The 18,998-nt window shown below is 38.0% G+C and overlaps 2 protein-coding genes across 4 annotated transcripts in view; both read right to left on the bottom strand.

Annotated features, from left to right (window-relative positions):
* Positions 1–823: 823 nt before the first annotated feature.
* The window catches only part of LOC117015265 (T-cell surface glycoprotein CD1b-1-like), a 54,526-nt gene continuing 36,351 nt past the window's right edge, over positions 824–18,998 (bottom strand). The window contains exons 2-7 of one of the 3 annotated variants that reach the window (XM_033093819.1): positions 4,961–5,555; positions 4,418–4,684; positions 2,856–3,134; positions 2,348–2,626; positions 1,782–1,875; positions 824–1,137 (exon numbers count right to left, since the gene is read on the bottom strand). In XM_033093819.1, coding sequence (XP_032949710.1) covers positions 1,116–1,137; positions 1,782–1,875; positions 2,348–2,626; positions 2,856–3,134; positions 4,418–4,684; positions 4,961–5,021 — 1,002 coding nt within the window. In that variant the 5' untranslated portion in view covers positions 5,022–5,555 and the 3' untranslated portion in view covers positions 824–1,115. Of the gene's footprint in view, positions 1,138–1,781; positions 1,876–2,347; positions 2,627–2,855; positions 3,135–4,417; positions 4,764–4,960; positions 5,556–18,998 lie in introns of those variants that run through there. The other 2 variants (XM_033093820.1, XM_033093818.1) reach the window with 2 other exon arrangements.
* Positions 12,148–16,456, bottom strand: CD1C (CD1c molecule). The gene is made up of 6 exons (XM_033093821.1): positions 16,246–16,456; positions 15,726–15,992; positions 14,767–15,045; positions 14,272–14,550; positions 13,841–13,931; positions 12,148–13,695 (listed from the first exon to the last, which is right to left on the bottom strand). The coding sequence occupies exons 1-6, from the start codon at positions 16,301–16,303 to the stop codon at positions 13,674–13,676; spliced, it is 996 nt and encodes a 331-aa protein (XP_032949712.1). The 5' UTR covers positions 16,304–16,456; the 3' UTR covers positions 12,148–13,673.

An 18,998-nucleotide genomic window follows, 5' to 3' on the forward strand; every position in this document is an offset into this window, starting at 1 on the left:
GAAGAACCACCTAACTGCCCCAACCCAAATTGCTGACCCACAAAATCATAAGCAAACATAGTTGTTATTTGGTAGTATTTTGTTATGAAACAGTAGATAATTGACGTACAACATTTCCCTAAATCTCAGGTCAAAACTTCAATGAACTGAAATTACTCTTTTTTTGTGATCTGCCCTTGTTAACTCTCTGTCTTGATACTAGCTACTTTAATTTACAATACTTTCATTTGTAATTGTCTTTCTCTTTGAAGACTAATACAAAGACATTTCTGACTAAAAGTTTCTGAATATAAATATTTTTACTTACAGGCATGCCTCAGAGATATTGCGGGTTTGGTTCCAGACCATCAATACAAAGAGAATATTGCACTAAAGTGAGTCACATGACTTTTTTTGTTTCCCAGTGCATATAAAAGTTATGTTTACACTATACTGTAGCCTATTATATCTCAAAAATGTACATACTTTAATTAAAAATTACTTTATTGAGATATATATATATATACATATATATATATATATTACAACTAACCTACCAAATATCACACAGCTTAGAATAGCCTACCTTAAACATCCTCAGAACACCAAAATTAGCCTACAGTTAAGCAAAATCATCTAACACAATGAACACACTATAGTGTATCAGTAGTTGACCCTCATTATCGAGTGGCTGACTGGGAGCTGTGACTTACTTATGCTGCCCAGCATCATGAGAGAGTATTATACCACATATCACTAGCCCAGGAAAAGATCAAAGTTCAAAGTACGGTTTCTACTGAATGTGTATCACTTTTGCACCATTGTAAAGTAAAAAAATCATAAGTCAGGGACCATCTGTACTTGATTTTATTTATTCTGAGATACATTCTTTTTCACATCTCACATCTATGAAATCTACTTACTATTGATACCATCTCATAGTAAATTCATAGTTCTTAATTATTTTTCTGCTAGTGTGTAAATTATTGTTTATCTCACAACCAATGGGAACTCTGAGTTGATCAAATATGATGATTATTTAATTAAATATGATGGGATTGACTCCTGGGCTGACAATTTGGGCTTCTGGTCTTCTGAGTACTTATTCCAGATGGGAAATGAGACATGTTGAAAGCTCACGGGATATTCTGATAGGACCTGTTAAGAACACAAGCAAATTTAAATATCTGTACACCAATTTCATGGCAGCATTATTCACAATAGCCAAGAACTGAAATCAACCCAAGTGTCCATTGACAAGTGAATGAATAAACAAAATGTGTTATATAAATACAATGGAATATTATTCAGCCTTCCTTAAAAAGGAAAGAAATTTTGGCACATGCCTGCAACATGAATGAACATGAATGACAGTATGTTAAATGAAATAATCCAGTCACAAAAAGACACATACTGATGGTTCCACTTACGTAAGGTACCTAGAGTAGTCAAATATATACAAAGTAGAATAATTGTTGCCGGAGCCTGGGTGTGCAGGAAATGAGGAGATGTTTAATGGGTATAGAGTTTTAGTTTTTATACATGAAAAGAGTTCTAGAGATTGGTTGCACAAAAATATAAGTGTATTTAACATTACTAAACTATACATTTAAAAGTGGTTGATAGTAAGTTTTATGTCATGTATATTTTACCACAATTACAAAACAGATTTACATTAAAAAGATGGGAATTGGGGAGAAAGGGGAAAGGGTCTTGTGGAAAGATTGAGGCTAAAGTGATGTAACTAGATAAAATGGTAGAAAAGAGTGGGAGGTATACAGAAAAAATTAGAAAAAACTCACCATCGTCTCAAAAACCATAATGCAAGACATAGCAAAAGGATCAAGGAGGGCACTATTATTACCAAACATATCACACCGATGGAAGTCGGATGTCCTGGCAATTGGAAGAGGACATAAGGATGTCACTTCAAAACCCATTCTCTGATTCTCCTGGCCTTCCTTTGCCCACCTGAGTGTCAACACCACCGTTCACCTGCTTCTGATGTATGAGCATCTCTAACTCCTTCTCTTATATTTCCTGATACCATATATCCATATCCATCCTCTGTCTCTCCCTCTTGCCCCATTTCACCCAATCTATAGGTCCTTTATTCTTACCTCTTCTATACCTCAGGCCATTTCTCTCTCTCTCTCTCTCTCTCTCTCTCTCTCTCTCTCTCTCTCTCTCTCTCTCTCTCTCTTTCTGTCTCTGTCTCTCTCTCATTCTTCCTCCCACTTCTCCCACCCTCCTTCCCTCTCTGTCTCTCTCACACCCATCCATTAAGTCTCATCATTTTGCTATTCCCTCCCTCTATACTTGAGAATCCTCTCCTCCCATTGCAAGCTGGGCCCCAGTTCTTTCTCACCCCAGTAGAGGATGATGTCTTGTCCTCCTAGACTGCTGTGCTTCACTTGGCAAGTCAGGCCAGCTGCCTCCCCAGCAGCCACATCCAGGGTTACTCGGAGATACCATGTCCCATCAACATTGGGCAGGACGTCACCTTGCTGAGTGCCCAGCTGCTCCTGCTCACCCTGCATCCACCTCACCCATATGGGCTTTGGGTAGAATCCTGAGACATGGCATACCAGCAGCAGACGGCCAGGCCCAGGACTGGGGCCACTGGACAGCCAGGCCTCCGGCTTCACTGGAACAGGAAGAAGCAGGAGCAGTGTTAGATTATGGCTCTATTCTAGAGCGTAGGGACTCAAAACATACAAGTTGACACAAGTTTGGAGGGTGACCCCTTCTATTCCGTTGGAAACAAAATAATTTATTGATTAAGCCCCTCTCTTCTTAGGTACCACCTACTCTTGAATTTAAAGAAGGTGGTGGGAAGTGAAATAGAAAAGTCTTGGAGAGAGAACAGGACTAACCTTGCCTCTGTAGTTCTGACTTCCCTGCATCGAGGACACCCAGGAGATATCGGGGGCAGGTTCTTAAAAGGAGCTTCTGTATGATATCACAGATACCTTGGTACTGAGTGATGCGTGTGCAGAACCGCTGTGCCCTGCTGCCACCCTCTGGGGCAGGCACACATGAATCATTCTTGAAGCTCAGGAAATCCAGTCCTCCTAAAGCTCCCCTCAAAAAGCTTACTGTGGCCTCCTCAGAATGCAGCTCACAGCCTGCTATGCCCTGGATTTCAAAGGGATCTAAATATAAGAAAAACAAAGTAAAGGTTTTTAAAAAGCAAACAAGAAAGAAAGAGGTGGGAAAAGGACCTAGGATGTTGGATTTTGGTGGGGAGAAATGTCTGAAATGTAAAAGGATGAGCCAACAACCAATTCAGTACATCATGTGCCACATAATGACATTTTAGTCACAACAAACCACACATATGATGGTGATCCCATGAGATTATAATGGAGCTGAAGAATTTCTACCACTTAGTGATGTCATAGCCATCATAATATCATAGCACAACACATTAATCACATGCTTGTGATGATGCTGGTATAAACAAACCTACTGTGCTGCCAAACATAAAAAGTATAGCATATACGATGTGTACAGTACATAAAACTTGATAATGATAATAAATGACTGTTACTGATTTACACATTTATTTTACTTTTTATTGTTATTTACTATAAAGAGTGTACTATTTTCTATTTTCTATAGAAAAATAACTGCTATAAAACAGTATGCTGTGTTACACTGGCAGCAGCCTCATCCATCTCATGTTTATACTATCCCTTGTTGCATCATTTCTCTTGTACTTGATTTAATCCCATCTTGTTTTGTACAATAACGTGCTGAACAGATTTATGGCCTAGGAGCACAGTAGGTGCATAGTAGGCTATAGGCTATACCATCTAGGTTTGTGTATGTGCACTCTATGATGTTTGCACAATGATGAAAGTACCTAACAGTGCATTTCCCAGAACATATCCCCATCATTCAGTGGTACATGACTATATTCAGTGACTTTTTAGAAAGAAGAGAATAGAAGTAAGCATGTCATAAATGGTGGAGAAAGGCTGTTATAACGACATACAATGAGGTAAGAAGGCAGATGAGAAGCCAAGAGTGAAAAGAAGGGTGATGAAGTCAGGAGTACAACATTCCAGGGTGAATGGAAGAATTACATTAAGAGGGATCAGGCAGGAGATGCTTAAGTAAATGGATTAGAGGAGGAGGAAGCCATGCTAGTTCACTTAGGCACAAAGTAGGAAAAGAGAGTTTCTTGCTTGGGGTTTGTGAGGAAAAAGTTATATACAAACAAACCAGGAGATGGTTACAAAGGGGGATGTTTGTCTATCAGACAAGAGCGCAGGAAGCAGGAAGAATCTGGAATGGAGTCTGAATAGGAAACTACTCTAGAGAAGAGTGTGCATGCAGTTGGGTAAAGTGGGAAGGACGGGAGAAGTAGCCTGAACCAAGAGAGAAAAAAAAATTCATTGAGAATCTACCCAGATCAGAAAAATGCACTCACATTTCATCTGGAATTCGCTGACATGATCCTGTATCACCCGAATGAATCCAACGAGATACACTCGGAATAGCTCCTCCAGCTCAGTCACCTCCTCATTACTGAAGTTGCCCTTGGACCAGGGCTTCAGGAAAATGGCAGTACCCGAGATGCTATCCCAGCCATGAATCTGCAAATCACCCAGCCAGCCTGAGCCTTGATTTTGTGCCCAGGTGCTGTTGGCAAAGGATGATATCTGGATGACATGGAAAGAGGTTGGTCCCTGGAAAGCTGTGGGTAGTGGAAGGATAAGAAAAGTGAGGAGAAAGAGAGAAGCAGAAGGGAATGAAAAAAGAAAAAAAAAGGAAAACTGAAAAGATCGAGAGAAAAAGAACCCAGAAAAAGAAAAATATAGAGCCTGAAGCACAGGGCCTCATTCTCCATCCCCAACCTCTAGAATGAGAGAAGAGGGCTGGAGACAGGAGGGCCAGGCCCTTAGGGGTAAGTGCAGCATGCTCCTATCCAGACCCCCTACACCCGTGCTGGGAGCTGCAGAGTTACTCTTACCATCCTCATTGTCACCACATGTGATGAGAACTGTTAACCATAGAAGTGACAGAAGCAGCATTTCACGCGGAGAGAGTACTTCTGACTCTTAAGAGCTGGTGTTTGATCTCTGATTTCAGCAAACCTTTTTCTCAATACTCTATAGTGACTTCCTCTCTCCTCCAACTGACAAAAATCTCCTCCTCATCTACAGTACACATCAGAGAAAAGCTGTGCCTCCCACAGCCCTGGGCCTCTCACTCTGCCTTTCATTTCCACTCCAGCCCTTGACTTCTAGATTTTTATTTCCCTGGTTTCCAGCTGTTCTTCCTGACCTCAGTTTTCTTCATACTTACTAACTTGAAAAAGCCACCATGTGATTTTGAAAGGTTATTTCACCTCTTCAATCCTTTATTACAACATCTGTTAAATAAGAAAGTAATATTAAATAATTGTGCAGCTTCTAGCCTGCTTTAATCTAGAAGGATTCTTTTGGTTTATCCACCCAACTTGACCTTCCTCCCCACAGCTCTCTCTTTAGCACTCTATCTTAACCTCTTTTCCCAACATTCTCATTAGTTCCTCTTTCTTATCTCATCCCCTTTGTCTGGTGTCTCTAACCCCACATTCGTGTGTGTGTGTGTGTGTGTGTGAGAGAGAGAGAGAGAGAGAGAGAGAGAGAGAGAGAGAGAGAGAGAGAGAGAGAGAGAGAGAGAGAGAGAATCATTTACAAAAGGCAAAGCATTGAAAACATTGCTCCCCCAAAATACACTGCAAACCCAAATCCCAGAATCGAATGTGATAAAGACTGCAGTTCATAATCCAAGCAAAATTATCTTGTGTCATAACAATTTTTGAGAAGAAAAATTACATTTGCTATAGTTTATGACATTCTTTTCAGTAGCTCTTGACCTTTGGAGGTTTGAGTAACAAATCTTCATGAGACAAGCAGAACTTCGGGGGTTATGCTATGTGTAGCTTCAGCCTAAGTCAAAGATAACTTTTTGTAGACGGTTCATAAGCAATAGACCCTCCTTCTCCTTATGTAATATCTCACAACCTCTGTCTACATTTTGGACTTTCCTATCACCAAATAAAGCATTATGAGGTGAGCAAGCAGCTTCTCATTTTTCACCAAAAGTTCAGAAATGTTTTCCCTAAGATGTCATCTCCTATCTTCTTTTTGCATGACCTTGGCAAGTTTTAACAGTATATTTAGCATTCACTGAGTAAAATATTAAGACTCTAATCAATGTTAATTTTAAGGATAATTCTTGGATTTTCTCCAATCAAGAAAAAAATGACAAATTTGCACAGACCTACATATCTATTAGAAATGTGGTAGTAAAACATTTCAAGTGTAAAGAGTTTTCACTAATTGGTCATAAATATATATACATGAAATATATATATATACTATATAGATATAGTATATATATATATTTATACACACACACATATATATTGTATATATATGTATATACATACATACATATATATATGTATACATACATATACATATATGAAAATGCAAAATAAGTAATGTAACATTATTTATTCCCAGAAATAAATAATTGACAATGTTAAGAGTAGCCTTCATCCAAGATTATCACTATCTCATTGTAAAATTCAGAATAACTCTCTAAATTCCAAAATATATAAATCTAAATAATATTCTCATAATTCAAAATCTGATATAATTTAATTCACTTTTTGAGTAACAGCCACAGACAACAGCAGAGACTTAACATTACCTGCCTTTAATATTAACATCATGTTTTTCTTTGTAAGCCTTGAGTTTTGGATAGAACACTCAAGATTCAGTTTATTTGTTGTAGTGCGGATTCACTGAATAAGAACATACTTTAAGAACTTGGTGGTGTGCAAGTGTGATGAGTAGATTAATTCTCCCACAAAACAAATATACCAGTGACAGCAATGTGACAGAAACATCCAGGTAGTGCAGTTAGCCTTGAAGATGATGCCAAATGGATCAATGTGCATGCCCACAATGCCTTGGTGTACATTCAAAGAGAGCCACTCTCTGAGAATCAAAAGGCACTAGAGATTCTGAGAACCGCAGCTCCCGTTTCAGGGAATCAGATAATTGAAAATACATTTGTGCTCCTCGTAACTGTGTCAACACCATTATTACCCCTGCATGGCTGCAAACTTGACTAAAGTTACCATATACACGCACTAGGACATGAAGATGATGGCCACAAAGAGGAGCACTCAAAACTTGATTTTTACACAAGTCATTCCACACTAGTACTATAAAGACTCCTCTCTTAAATGTTTTATGCACCCCAAACAAAAGTCTGACCAGAAACAAATATTTCAAAACCCAGGTTACTCCAATCAAGAGGTTCAGAATCCTTTCTTGGTAAAAAGTAGAGCGAGAAGAATAAGAATTAAAAGGTGAAAATTTACCTCTGATTTCTCCAAATTCCAAAAACAACAAGAAATACAACAAATACCCTAACATTGTACACCAAAAACAAAGAACACACACACCTTGGATCCAAAGGTAAGATTTCTGCAGACCAGAGACCAACAGAGGACCTTCCACTGAAGTGTAAGGTAGCTGTTCAAGTGAGCTGGTATCTAATGGTTTTCTGAGGACTGCTACCCTATAACAATGCTTTACAGTCTGAGCAGTAGTCACAGTAATACCTAAAGATGCTAAACTAAGCAGAGGAAACTGCAGTAAATGAGTAGCTCATAGTATTACTTTTCTTTGTTTTTTTTTTTTTAAATTTTGTGACTTTAACCAAGTAATAAGAGTTAACAATAGATTCAAAATGGCAAGTATATTTTGAACTACTTATACATTTTATGCACTCATTCATTTGTTTAACAACTATTTATTGAGTGCCTACTGTTTGCACCTGTAGCAACTCTGCACTACCTCTTCACCTTCCAAATTCTCATCGCATATTGCAGATTATCCCAAACTTGGAAATAAAGTCACACTATTTTTTTTTAGCTCAGAAACATTGATTGGATTAATTTTGTGCAGGATTTATTGATTCTTAAGAGTTGGAAAGAACTTCAAAATTTATCTGTAAGGGACATATTTCCAGTGAAAATTTACCTGCCTCTCTAGTTACTTAAAGAGATGTAAACTTCTAGTATAGACTGATAGGCAAACAGACTGCATTTTTGCTTTATTGACTCTTATATTCAAACTGCGTGTTTTTGGGTTTTTTATTTACATTGTGTTATTCCTGTAGATTACTTTTCTTTTTCCTCTTGTCTATCTTTAAACTGTACATATAGTATGGTCCGTATGATTTTTTTTCAATTGAAGATTATTGGGGTGACAATTGTTAGTAAAATTACATAGGTTTCAAGTGTACAATTCTGTAATACATCATCTATATATCATGTTGTGTTTTTACCACCCAGAGTCAGTTCTCCTTCAATCACCATATATTTGATCCTTTTAAAAAAAAACCCACAACTTTTATTTATTTTAAGTGTGTTTTTCCAGGACCCATCAACTCCAAGTCAAGTAGTTGTTTCAATCTAGTTGTGGAGGGCACAGCTCACAGTGGCCCATGTGGGGATAGAACTGGCAACCTTGGTGTTATGAACACCATGCTCTAACCAACTGAGCCAACCAGCTGCCCTATATTTAATCCCTTTTACCCTCATCTACCACGCTCCTCCCCCCTTACCCTCTGGTAATCACTAAACTATTGTCTGTGTCTATGAATTTTTGTTTCTTCATTTGTTTGTTTTGTTCCTTTGTTGTTCTCAGTTTTATATCCCACATATCAGTGAAATCATATGGTTCTTGACTTTTTCTGTCTGATTTAATTCACATATGATTCTTATAAATGAATGGCAGATATATGTCCAATTATATCTGGATTTCAAATTCTAATGTCAAATTCTGCAATATTGTTTTCTTGCATCGATTGTTGATGAGGAAACTTCTGTCATTCTGTAATTACTTTGTTGGAAATTTTTTCTCTCCGAAGATTTTCCATCTTTTCTTCCATTCTTTTATAATGGAACATCTTATCCTTAGACTCTGGAGTTTCATATTATAGAGTGAATATCTCATAATTATTCATTTTTATTGAGGTGAAATATAACATAAAATTAACCATTTTAAAGTACCCAATTCAGTGGCACTTAGTACCTTACAATGTTGTGCAACCACCAGCTCTAACAACATCCAAAATATTTTTGTCACTCCAGAAGAATATCCCATATTCATTAAGCAGTCATTTCTCCCATTCCTCCTTCACCCTAGGCTCCTTTTAACCAATAATGTTCTTTGTGTCTCTATAGATTTACCTGTTCTGGATCTTTCATATAAATGGGATCATGCAACATATGTCCTTTGTGTCTGGTTTCTTTCACTTAGCATAATGTTTTTGAGGTGCATTCATGTTGTATCATGTACAACTCTTATTCTTTGTATAGTTGAATAATATTCCATTGTATGTAATAGCACATTTTATTTATCTATTCATTCACTGAGGGACTTTTGCGTTGTTTCTTCCTATTCACTCTTGTGAATAGTGCTGCTATAAACATTTATCTACAAATATTTGTAGAACATCTGTTTTTTATTGTTATGGGGCTATACCTAGAGGTGGAATTGCTGGGTCAAATGCTTAACTCAATTTTTTACTTTTTGAGGAACTGCCAAACTGTTTTCCATAGCAACTACACTATTTTAAATTCCCACAAACAAAGTGCGAGTGCGAGGATTTTAGATAGAATAGATTGATAGATTATAGGCAAAAAGATAGATACTGTAGTAGAAGTAAAAACTAATAAAATTTTAAAATATGTGTTTGTTAAAATAAAAATAAACTGAATGTGTATTAAAATAATATTTTTACTAATTTTCCCCAAAATATAGTGAGAATAGTGACTTTGTAACTTTTTAAACATTTAAAAATATTTTTGCAACTTTTTAACATCTGACTTAATAGAATACAGCTATATTTTTATATCTGCTTTTGAATAGAATCTGATGTAATATTGCATGTTATATAGTCTCTGGAAAACGATGAACACTAAAATAACATCTTAGTATTGTTATAAGAATAATTTTGAACTTGTGGACCCTCTGGAAGGATGTCAAAAACTCCCTGGTATTCTGAACATACCTTGAAAACAAACGGCCTAAATCAGGTTTTTTTGTTACAGGATAAATGAAGGTATCACACTTTCTTTTTAGTTAGAATATTTCTAAAAAGATATATTACCCTAAATAACTATCTTATTACTCTGAGATAACCAAAGACAGAGAAAGTACTTGATTATTTCCATTTATTTACCACTTTTCAAGAGAATAAATTGTTTATATAGCTTCCTAGGTGACTGATGTGTTACGTTTTGCATTATTGCATACTTAAGAATTTTGACACACTTGAAATGCTAGACTCTATCTTAGTCATTGTTTTTATTGAGGATCAAATTGTAGTATCTGTGACATGGGATCTTTTCAAGTAAGCTGCTTCTGAATTCTTTCAATACGTCTTCATTTTTGAGTTCTCCATTTTTGGTGTGGCAAGGTTGTTCCAGACCCTTGTAGAAACTTCCTGGCCCAAACTAGAAATTAGCCATTTCTCCAAAGCTCTTTTGGCTTTTTTCAATAGAAAAATATTAAGTGGAAATCATAATCTGAGTCCTAGGTTAGTCTTGGTTTCTGGACTTTTTAAGTGGCCAAAACAATTTTCTAAGGATAAATATCACGATGAATCATATTTGTGCTTTCAATTCAAGTTTAAAACTACAGCGTTTTACTCATCTGTCTCACATGAACTTGCCTTTCCCATGCAGTAATCCTGGTTCCCAGTGAATTAACATAATTAGGTATTCACTTAATTCCCCTATACACTCATATATCACTAAACTATATGAGTATAATCTTATAATAACTCTATCATCAGCAATATGATTATTGAAAACAATTTTTGTTTTCTGAAGCTAGGGGATAAGCAAATTTTCATGCTTTAAATTCAATTGAAATAGTCCCTGATTTGTGGCATATCACCAACTTGATAAATGGTTGTGTTCACTGTTGAAATTGCTTTCAATTTTTAGAAACTGAAACTCTTGTTCTTTTTTTTATTTATAATGTTACAAAACGTCTACATGGAGCAGGCAATCCAGAATGGCAGAGTATAGAGCTCAGCAAATTCTTTCCCCAAACATCAATGATAATACTGGACAAAATTTTAAAAATAAACCATTTCAGAATTCTGGAAAATGACCAAAGACACACAGCAATTGAGAAGTGCTTATTCAAGAACTACCTGAACCTCAGCAAAAACAATTTAACCTGGTGGCAATTTAACCTGGGGCCTCTCCCATCCCTCCCCTGGCGTGGTGATGCTATGGGCTGAAGACCACCAGCAGACTTGCTTTTGCAGAAGTGTACACCCAATTTGTGACTCCATAAAGAGGGCCCATGGCCAGGGAGGTTGTAGAGAACAATAGCAATTGATGGCAAAAATCAAAGGGCAACATTACAGCTGCCTGAGACTGCAATTCTGGTTGAGTTGAATAAGACATCAGCCAAAACTTAACAAAGATATTTGGAAAATGAGACAGACATAGTGGACTTTGACAAGCTCCTACTTGTTCCTGGAGGTTTGGAAGCTTCACACACACTAAGGAGAGACCAAAGAGGGCCACAGTATGTACTTATATATGGTAAAACGTGAGGCTTTGCCTATAGAAAAAGCAGAAGCTAGGGCAGATTTGGAAACTGCTTGAATGGTTAATGTGTGTGCTAATCCACATATATTCCCTCAGCAAAAGATGAAAACCTTACCAGTTTAAGGTGCAAAGGCACAATATCTGACTAGCTACCACTGGTCTATGTTGACTTAGGAGTGACTCCTGGGAAGCCAGGAAGGAGAGAAAATGGAGAAGCAAAGAGAGGGAGGAGGGGAGAGACAAAAGGAAGGAGGGGAAAAAAAAGAAAGAGAGAGAGAAGAAGAAGAGAAAAGGGAAGAGAGAGAGAAAGAGAGAAGGGAGAGGGAGAAGAAAAGAGAAGGAAGAAGGAGGGAAGGAAAGAAGAGACCTATATTAAAAAAAAAAAAAAAAGGCAGAGACATCAGTGGTTACAAACTGTAAAGCATCCAGAATCTATAGAACTTGTCCATGCAGGTAACCAAAAAAACACATAAAAAGCAAAAAAACAATAATGACTTTATTTGAAGAGCCTCAAACTAGACACACCAAATGAACAAAGAGTGGATGGATTTAAAAATATGTATATTATAGGACATTCATATATGGACTTCTATTGAGCAATAAAAAGGAATCGACTACAAATATGTGGATAAGCAACACAAATGTCTTATAACCATATGCTAGGTGGGGAAACATGCCAGATATAAAAAGTACATACAGTTTATTCCATTTTAATAAAATTATAGAAAAGAGAAATCCAAGCTTAACCAACACAAAGCATATCAGTAGTTGCACGGATACCAAGGGCAGTGGGTTTAATTGCAAATGAATATGAGGGGTATTGGGGTAATGGAAATATTCTATATTTTGTCTGTAGTCATGTTTATATGGGTGTATACATTTGTCAAAATGAATGGAACTGTAAACTTAAAATAGATGTATATAAATTATACATCCATAAAGTTGATTCAAAAAAATTAAGAAGATACAAAAAAATGTAACCAGTAAAAAGGACATGAACAGACTAAAGAAGTAAACATTCCAACTTCAGGTAGGTGGTACAATTTTGGTTGTTTTCTCCCCCACAAGTTTACAAGTTGTATGTGCCTGTCTCATACTCAATGCTTAACAAATATTACTTAAATTAGTAAATAGAACTTAAGGGGACCGAAGTCTAGGCAAGTGTATCTCAGATAGCACCACCCTTTGGGGGATTTGTCTTCTGTTTACATCCCGTGCTTTGATCCCACATTAGTCCTGAGGACCAGCTCTCTTTCTTCTTTTCCTTGACCGTCAGTGACACATCTGCCCCACTATCCTTCACAATGGCCTACACACTCTTTCTCTTTTTGTGTTTGGAACAAGTTGAAAAGAGGTAGCTTGCTGTATTTAGAAAATAAATGTGGCAAGGGGCAAAGCTGCAGTTTTCTTTAAGAGTTTAGGAAGAACACGATGGAACAAAAAGAGTGGGGAATTTCTTGACCAAGTAATTAAGAAGGGAAACATCAATGTTTCAAATACTACAATGATGTAAGGAATGAATATAATGAGAAAAGACTATCAACATGACAGTTAATCCAACTTGGATATGCCTTTTGTTTGTTTGTTTTAGTTTGATTTTCACCAAGCACATATTACATGCAGAAAGGCGCCTTTGCCATGATCATTGTCCCAAAGGAGTTAAATATTGTAAGGGGAAGAAAGACCTAAGTAACAATGTAGGGTAAGAAGTGATGTGTACGTGTAGCAGAATATGGTTGAAGTGCTATCTGGGTTCACTCAAGGAGGAGACTGCTTCCTTCTTATGGATCAGGGAAGACCTCTGGAGGATATGACATCAGAAATGGGCTTGAAGGTTGAGTACTACTGAACAAATGGAAATTACAAGGTAGGCAGTCCACATAAAGATACAGAAATTAAATTAGCTTGCATTAACAAATGATCATAATGCAGAAACGGGGGGGAAATTTAAGTGGAGAGTAGAAAGAATGGCATCACTCTGTTGTCCTAGACTTCTGGCTCTTGAGTTCTCATTACAATGAGAAAGACGTTGTGAGGAATCTCATGGGATGTCTTGATATGAGCTGAGAAAGAAGAGAAATGGAGGAAAACTCTAGATAAGTTGGAGGTGGTAATTGAGGATGAGAGGGAGTGGTCAAGAGATGAAAGCTAAGAAGTAAAAATGAGGATAAGAAATTGGGAAGCAAGGAGGAAATACAAAGAACTCACCAGCGCTTCTTAAACCATAATGCAAAGACTATCGAAAGCATTAGGGGTGCTATCACTGCCAACAGGATCCAATTCATGGAAAGGTGATGTCCTGTGAATATTGGAGAGACACATGGATGCCATTTCAAACCCAATGCCAATTCTACTTTATTTGCTGATTTCCCCACCTTAACATGTGCATTGGGTATGAGTCCTATCAACCACCCTACTTAGTCTATTCCCACTCCTGCTAAGGGATGGTTCCTCATCTCCCCTCAAATCTCTTACATCTGAATGCCATTCATGTTTTATTTCTACATTTCTGGAATTACCTGTATTCATTTCTTCTTGATATCTCTCTCACCTAGTTCTGGCATCATGAAACTTTCCTCTGCACTACTCTCTAGGCTCAAGAATCATCTTCTCACACTTATAGATCCAATCATACTTACCCCAGTAGAGAATGATGTCCTGGTTTCCTAGACTGCTGTGTTTTACCTGGCAAGACAGGCCAGCTGCCTCCTCAGCCTCCACATCCAGAGTCACCCGAAGATACCATGTCCCATCAACATTGGGCAGGACTTCACCTTGCTGAGTGCCTGGCTGCTCCTGTTCACCTCGCATCCACATCACCCAGATAGGCTTTGGGTAGAAGCCAGAGACATGACAAACCAGAAATAGCTGGCTAGAGCCAAGGATGGGGCTACTGGACAGCCAGGCCTCTGGCTTCACTGCAGAGGGCATAAAAGGTATTCAGAGGAAGACTCTAACAAAACAGCTTAGAGACAAATTATCCTCATTAATATGCATATATTATCCTCCTCTAGGAATGTTTTGCCCAGCAACCCGTCTCCCTCTTGAATGCTTTCTTATCCTAAATTTGAAGGAAATAGTGGGAAGGGGCAAGACTTATATATAAAAATCTTAGAGAAAGGTGTTGAACTAACCTTGTTTCTGGAGATCCATCTTCCCTGCATAAAGGAGACCCAAGATAAATCGGGGACAGGTGTCGCTGATGAGGCTGTGCACTGTTTCCTTGATGTCTTCATACTGATTGATTACATAGCAGACATTTTGGGCCCTACTGTCACCCTCTGGAGATGGCACCCATGACATGTTTTGGAAACTCAGGAAATCTGATCCTTGATAAGCTACCCGGAAGAAACCTTTTGCAACATCTCTAGAATGTAGCTCACAGCCCACTGTTACCTGTACTTCAAATGGATCTGGGAAGAGGGAAAAAGGAGAAGGAGAGATTAACGAAAAAAGGAGAGAAACTATATAAGAACCTAAGGCCTTATAAAAAAGTGGAGCAAGAAGAAAGTTTTATATGGGTGTGAGAATGAGCCAAAGATACATTTGATCAGGAACAAGGAAGAGAAAAATTGGCACGATGGGGAAGGGAGCATAAGAGACAAATTCCAAGAATTAAGAGTTTGATTTGAAGAAGTTTGGGGAAATGATAAGGGAGGTACATGATATAGGTTGAGAGGCATGGGGAGGAACCCATGTGAAGGAGATGGAAGTACATATTTCCAGGGTGCATTAAATGAATCAAAATTTTTGTTGGACTATGGATATACACCTTTAAATGGAGGAAGAGATCAGATTTTTAAGGGAATCAAGCAAAGAGTTGCATGATTGTGTGCATCTGGGTTTTAGGCCATAGAAAGGGGGCCACTGGGGAAACATTTTTTTAAAAAAGCATAGGAAAAGAGCAGTCCAGAAGAAGCACGAGTCTAGGAAATCTTGAGGAGTCAACATCTGGAATAACCCCCAAGAAGTTTATGCATAAAGAGTTTTATGGTGGGCTAGTAATAATGCAAAATGACCCAGAAAGGTGTGAGAATGTTTCCCAAGAAAAGAACTTTTTGAAGAATCACTTAATTGAGTAGATTGAACTTACATTCATACTGCAATTCACTGGTGTAGTCTTGAATCTCCCGAGTTAATCCAATGAAATAAACACGAAATAATAGCTCCAGGTCTTTCAACTCCTCATTGCTGAAATTACCCTTGGACCAGGTGTACAGGAAAATTATTGTGCCATTTTTACTCTCCCAGCCATGAGTTTGCAATTCATCCAGCCAACCTGAGCCCTGATTTTGTGCCCAGGATTGGTTGGCAAAGGATGAGATCTGGATGAGATGGAATGAGGTATGTTCCTGAACTGCTATGGGTGGTAGATCAGGTAGTTTACAGAAAAAAGACAGGAAGGAGAGAAAATGGAAAATGAACCTGTTACCAGAGAGAGAGAAACATTATGACTGGTTTAACAATTATCTTTTCATGATACAGGGCCCCATCCTCTACCACCACCCTGGACCTGGAGATGGAATGCTCAGATTGTAAACACTCGGTATCCTTAGAATCCAGGTCCATCTTGGGAAAGTTTATCACCTGAGCCCCCTGACAGATGTTCTTACCGTCTGCATTGTCACCGCTTGACAGACCAGCTAACATTGCAAGTTGCAAAAACAGCATATTGCTTGCAGATGTTTCTTTTTTTCACTCTTTTCTTAGCAAACTTACCCCTCAATATCTCTATTCTGACTTCCGTTTCCACCAACTGACAACCTCCCCACCAACCACTGACTGCAACAAAGAAAATCTGCTGCTTCCCTCAACCTTGGGCCTCCTACTTGATTTCTCATTTCCTTTCCAGCTCTGACCTAAGGTTATTTTCTCTTGTCTGAATTCCAGCTACTATCCTTAACACTCGCCTCCACCCTGTCAATTTCCCCTCCTCAAATGCCATGGACAAAGATGTATGTGACATTGAAAGGTCACTTCACCTCTCTGGGACTTGCATCTCATCTCTAAAATAAAAAACAGAAATGACTTGGCTTCCCTGGGCCAGCTTGTTTAACAAATCACAATTCTTCAAGTTTCTTCACTCAACTCTGTCTCCAGGCTCCATTATGCCCTCCTCTTCTGGGTGGTCTGTTCTACTCTTCCCCTTTAGAATATCCTCACAGTATTCTCTTCTCCATTCACCCCTTATTTTTCCACCTTTATCATTTCTTGATTTTCACTGGCACATTTAACAATTTGAAAATTTGCTTTCTCCAATCTCCTATGATTTCCTCATGCAACTGTATAAATGATAGCCAGCTCTTCTTAAAGATAAAATTGCAGCCTTCCCAGAGTTCATAAGACCATGAAAAATACAAAGAATAAGCCCTTCTATTGAGTTTAACTTATATATTCACTCACCAAAACCCCAATCAACACATGGTTTGTACATATCTGAGATTCTAGATACTGAAATGGCAATCATCATAATGCATTTTAATTCTTGGTTTACGTGTACTTCTATAGTTTAAAACTCCTTGATAGGAGTGATTACATTGTGAACCTCTAGAAGAAATACATGTAAACCAAGAATTAAAATGTATTGTGATGATTGCCATTTCAGTATCTAGAATCCCAGATATAAGCCTGTTCAGAACCATATTCTCATATTCTCTAGAGAGACATTTTGACTGCTTAACCCCTAAGGTGTCTATAATTTGAAGTCTCAGAAGAGCAGTTTGCTTTTCAATCTGTGCATTGTACAGCTGTGTTGGATTATGGTAGTCAGAAAATGAAGCTTTTCAAGAGGATACATGGGGAGACATTAAAAGTCCATGCTGAAGTTAAATTTTGTGATCTGATAAAAATACATTGTCAGAAACGGGTAACATTTGTTAATATAAGTTTATTTAAGTAATCCATTTGAGAAGTAGTTGGTGATTTGTCAATAGTTCTGACTAGTTAATGTGTGTGAATACATAAACACAAAATCTTTTTAATATCCAGGCTACATGTTCATTAGTATAATATCTATTAAAAACTTGAAGTAATTACTGAATGCAGAGAGCAGTCACTTAAAACTCCACTCTAACATTATCTCTCATTCATATTTGTCAACAGTAATAATGAGGCTAGAAGTTACACTCAATGAGCCCTTTCTATTATGGCCACAGATATTTGACTATTTCTATGAACTATAAACTCCTCCAAGAACTATACACAGTTTAAGCCCCACCCAAATCACTCATAAGCACCAGATCTCATCTTTGCCTGACTCTCTTTGTCAAGGGCAAACTCTTGTTTTGTGATTTAAGAAGCTATAGATGATGTAGCTAGAGTTTATATATTTATCACATTTCCCCCCTGTGGGCCTACTGGAAAAACACAATCCTCCAACTCCCTTGTAATTGGGTTAGGGCCAAGTGACTGAGTGCTGGGCAATGGGATGTGCTGTACTGGAGATGTAAGGCATCTCCAGGCTTGACCATGTAAAACATCTCATCTGATCATCTTGCCCTGTAGTGCCAGCTTGAAGGTCACCTGTTCCAGATGGCAGAGATACAAGACAGAGAAGGGCTGCCAGATCCACATGGAGTTTGCCTGCAGGAGAAATAAACTTTGCTGGGATAACCTCTAAGATGCTCACTTATTTATAACTACAACACAACCTATCTATACTAATGTTATAGAACCTAGTAACTTGTATCCTTCCCCCCTCCTGAATTCAGACCCAAATGAAATAAAGATATAGAGCATGAGACGTACGAGTGTGGATCATATTGTCAACTTTGCATAAAGCTTCTAGATAAATCTTCTGGAGAATTTCCATTAAGTGTGTAATGCCAGTAATCTTGCTGGTATTGAACTCCAAATGAAGTGGACTTACTGTTAAAAACTGATTACTTGTGTTCCCCCAAAATTCTTATGTTGAAGCCCTATTTGGAGATAGGGCCTCTAAGAAAGTAATTAAGTTTAAATGAGGTCATAAGAGGGGGGCCTTATAAGAAGAAACACCAGAGAGTGGTCACTCTCTCCACATGCACTGAGGAAAGGTCATGTGAGGACATGTCAAGAAGGCAACTTTCTGCAAGCCAGGAAGAGAGCCTTCACCAAAAACCAAATTGTCTTAGTCTCAAGAACTATGAAAAAATAAATGTCTGGCTTAAGCCCCCCAGTCCTTGGTATTATATTTTGTTAGAGCAGACTGGCCAGGCTAATACACTCATTTAGTTCAGGAAATGCTGGGAAACCCCTAATCCTCCCCACCTGAGGCCCTGTTCTTGTAAGAATCAGGGCACAGAGGAGGAGACCAGAATTGACACTTCTGAGAACAACCTGGCTCCAGAAATGAAGGGTGAGAAGATATGGAGACAAATTATGTACC

This window comes from Rhinolophus ferrumequinum, chromosome 22, assembly GCF_004115265.2.
Source record: "Rhinolophus ferrumequinum isolate MPI-CBG mRhiFer1 chromosome 22, mRhiFer1_v1.p, whole genome shotgun sequence".
Taxonomy (NCBI): Eukaryota; Metazoa; Chordata; class Mammalia; order Chiroptera; family Rhinolophidae; genus Rhinolophus; species Rhinolophus ferrumequinum.